Source organism: Lethenteron reissneri, chromosome 59 (assembly GCF_015708825.2).
Source record: "Lethenteron reissneri isolate LAM-NWPU_2019-01 chromosome 59, ASM1570882v1, whole genome shotgun sequence".
NCBI lineage: Eukaryota > Metazoa > Chordata > Hyperoartia > Petromyzontiformes > Petromyzontidae > Lethenteron > Lethenteron reissneri.
Window position 1 is genome coordinate 1,100,754 of NC_083837.1, and position 1,746 is coordinate 1,102,499.

Sequence of the window (1,746 nt, forward strand, 5' to 3'; positions counted from 1 at the left end):
TTGTCAACATCGTCAATGATGAGGTCATCGTTCACTTTGTCAACATCGTCAATGATGAGGTCATTGTTCACTTTGTCAACATCGTCAATGATGAGGTCATCGTTCACTTTGTCAACATCGTCAATGATGAGGTCATCGTTCACTTTGTCAACATCGTCAATGATGAGGTCATCGTTCACTTTGTCAACATCGTCAATGATGAGGTCATCGTTCACTTTGTCAACATCGTCAATGATGAGGTCATCGTTCACTTTGTCAACATCGTCAATGTTGAGGTCATCGTTCACCTCGTCAACATCGTCAATGATGACGTCATCGTTCACTTTGTCGACATCGTCAATGTTGAGGTCATTGTTCACCTCGTCAACAACGTCAATGATGACGTCATCGTTCACTTTGTCGACATCGTCAATGTTGACGTCATCGTTCACCTCGTCGACATCGTCAATGTTGAGGTCATCGTTCACTTTGTCAACATCGTCAATGATGACGTCATCGTTCACCTCGTCAACATCGTCAATGTTGAGGTCATTGTTCACCTCGTCAACATCGTCAATGATGACGTCATCGTTCACTTTGTCAACATCGTCAATGATGACGTCATCGTTCACTTTGTCAACATCGTCAATCTTGACGTCATCGTTCACCTCGTCAACATCGTCAATGTTGACGTCATCGTTCACTTTGTCGACATGTTAACTACCTCGCCTGGTCTACAGGAGGTCGTGGGTTCGATCCCGACCCTGACGCCTGCTGCTGTATATTTGGAGTTTGTGTGTCTCTCTCTCTCTCCGTGGTGAGATGTTGACTACCTCGCCTGGTCTACAGGAGGTCGTGGGTTCGATCCCGACCCTGACGATGCCTGCTGTATATTTGGAGTTTGCGTGTCTCTCTCTCCGTGGTGAGATGTTGACTACCTCGCCTGGTCTACAGGAGGTCGTGGGTTCGATCCCGACCCTGACACCTGCTGCTGTATATTTGGAATTTGCGTGTCTCTCTCTCTCTCCGTGGTTGCATGATGCCACAGCAACGAAGCCGCTCTGCCGGCGCCGCTCCTGTGATGCCACCACCACAAAGCAGCTTTGCCGACGCTGCTTTCCCCCTCACAACCCCCCACATGAACAACAACAATCGCCATTCGCCACTAAGTGGCGGTGACGTCACCACATGAACACACACACCCACATAGGACCTCGTGGGGAAGCCACCTGACCTTTGGGTTTTCACCCGGGGGCCCCTCGTGGGAATGCCGCAACGGTTTCCTGGGGTCAGGAAATTGGCAGATTTCCCCCAGGTTAAATTGCACTGCGTGCCGTGAAGTGACTTAAAGGTCACAGGTCATGGCCAGGTCACCCCGACACCACGATGAAACCATGGGTGGAAAAACCCCGATTTCTCCAGCGGCAGGCATCGGGTTTTTTCTTTAATACAATTAAACCCGATTTCGGGGAATTAAAACCTGGTTTAATGAATACGAAACTCTGATCCAAGGCTTAGGCTGCTTCCTCGTCGGTGCTGCTATCGTACTCGGGGGGGCCGTTGGGCACGGGGTAGTCGTAGAATGCGGCGGGCAGGTTGGTCTTGATGAACACGAGGAGCTTCTCCTCCACAATCGTGGGCGCCAGTGAGTTCCTTCGCTTGGAATGGATGAAGCCCGTCGTTGAGAAGTGCGGTTCTGCAATTAGAACCAATTTAACCGGATTTCTCCCAATCTCAGATGATCGGGTTTAATATAAAAAGACAATT

At 49.7% G+C, this 1,746-nt stretch overlaps 1 protein-coding gene across 1 annotated transcript in view; it reads right to left on the reverse strand.

The window, feature by feature from the left end:
• LOC133357711 (cysteine-rich, acidic integral membrane protein-like) overlaps positions 1-1,411 on the reverse strand; it is a 24,405-nt gene extending 22,994 nt beyond the window's left edge. Inside the window, exons 1-2 of the mRNA XM_061575805.1 lie at positions 1,388-1,411; positions 1-539 (exon numbers count right to left, since the gene is read on the reverse strand). The exon at positions 1-539 is cut by the window's left edge and continues 1,770 nt beyond it. Coding sequence (XP_061431789.1) covers positions 1-539; positions 1,388-1,411 — 563 coding nt within the window. The remainder of the gene's footprint in view (positions 540-1,387) is intronic.
• Between the last annotated feature and the right edge of the window lie 335 nt (positions 1,412-1,746).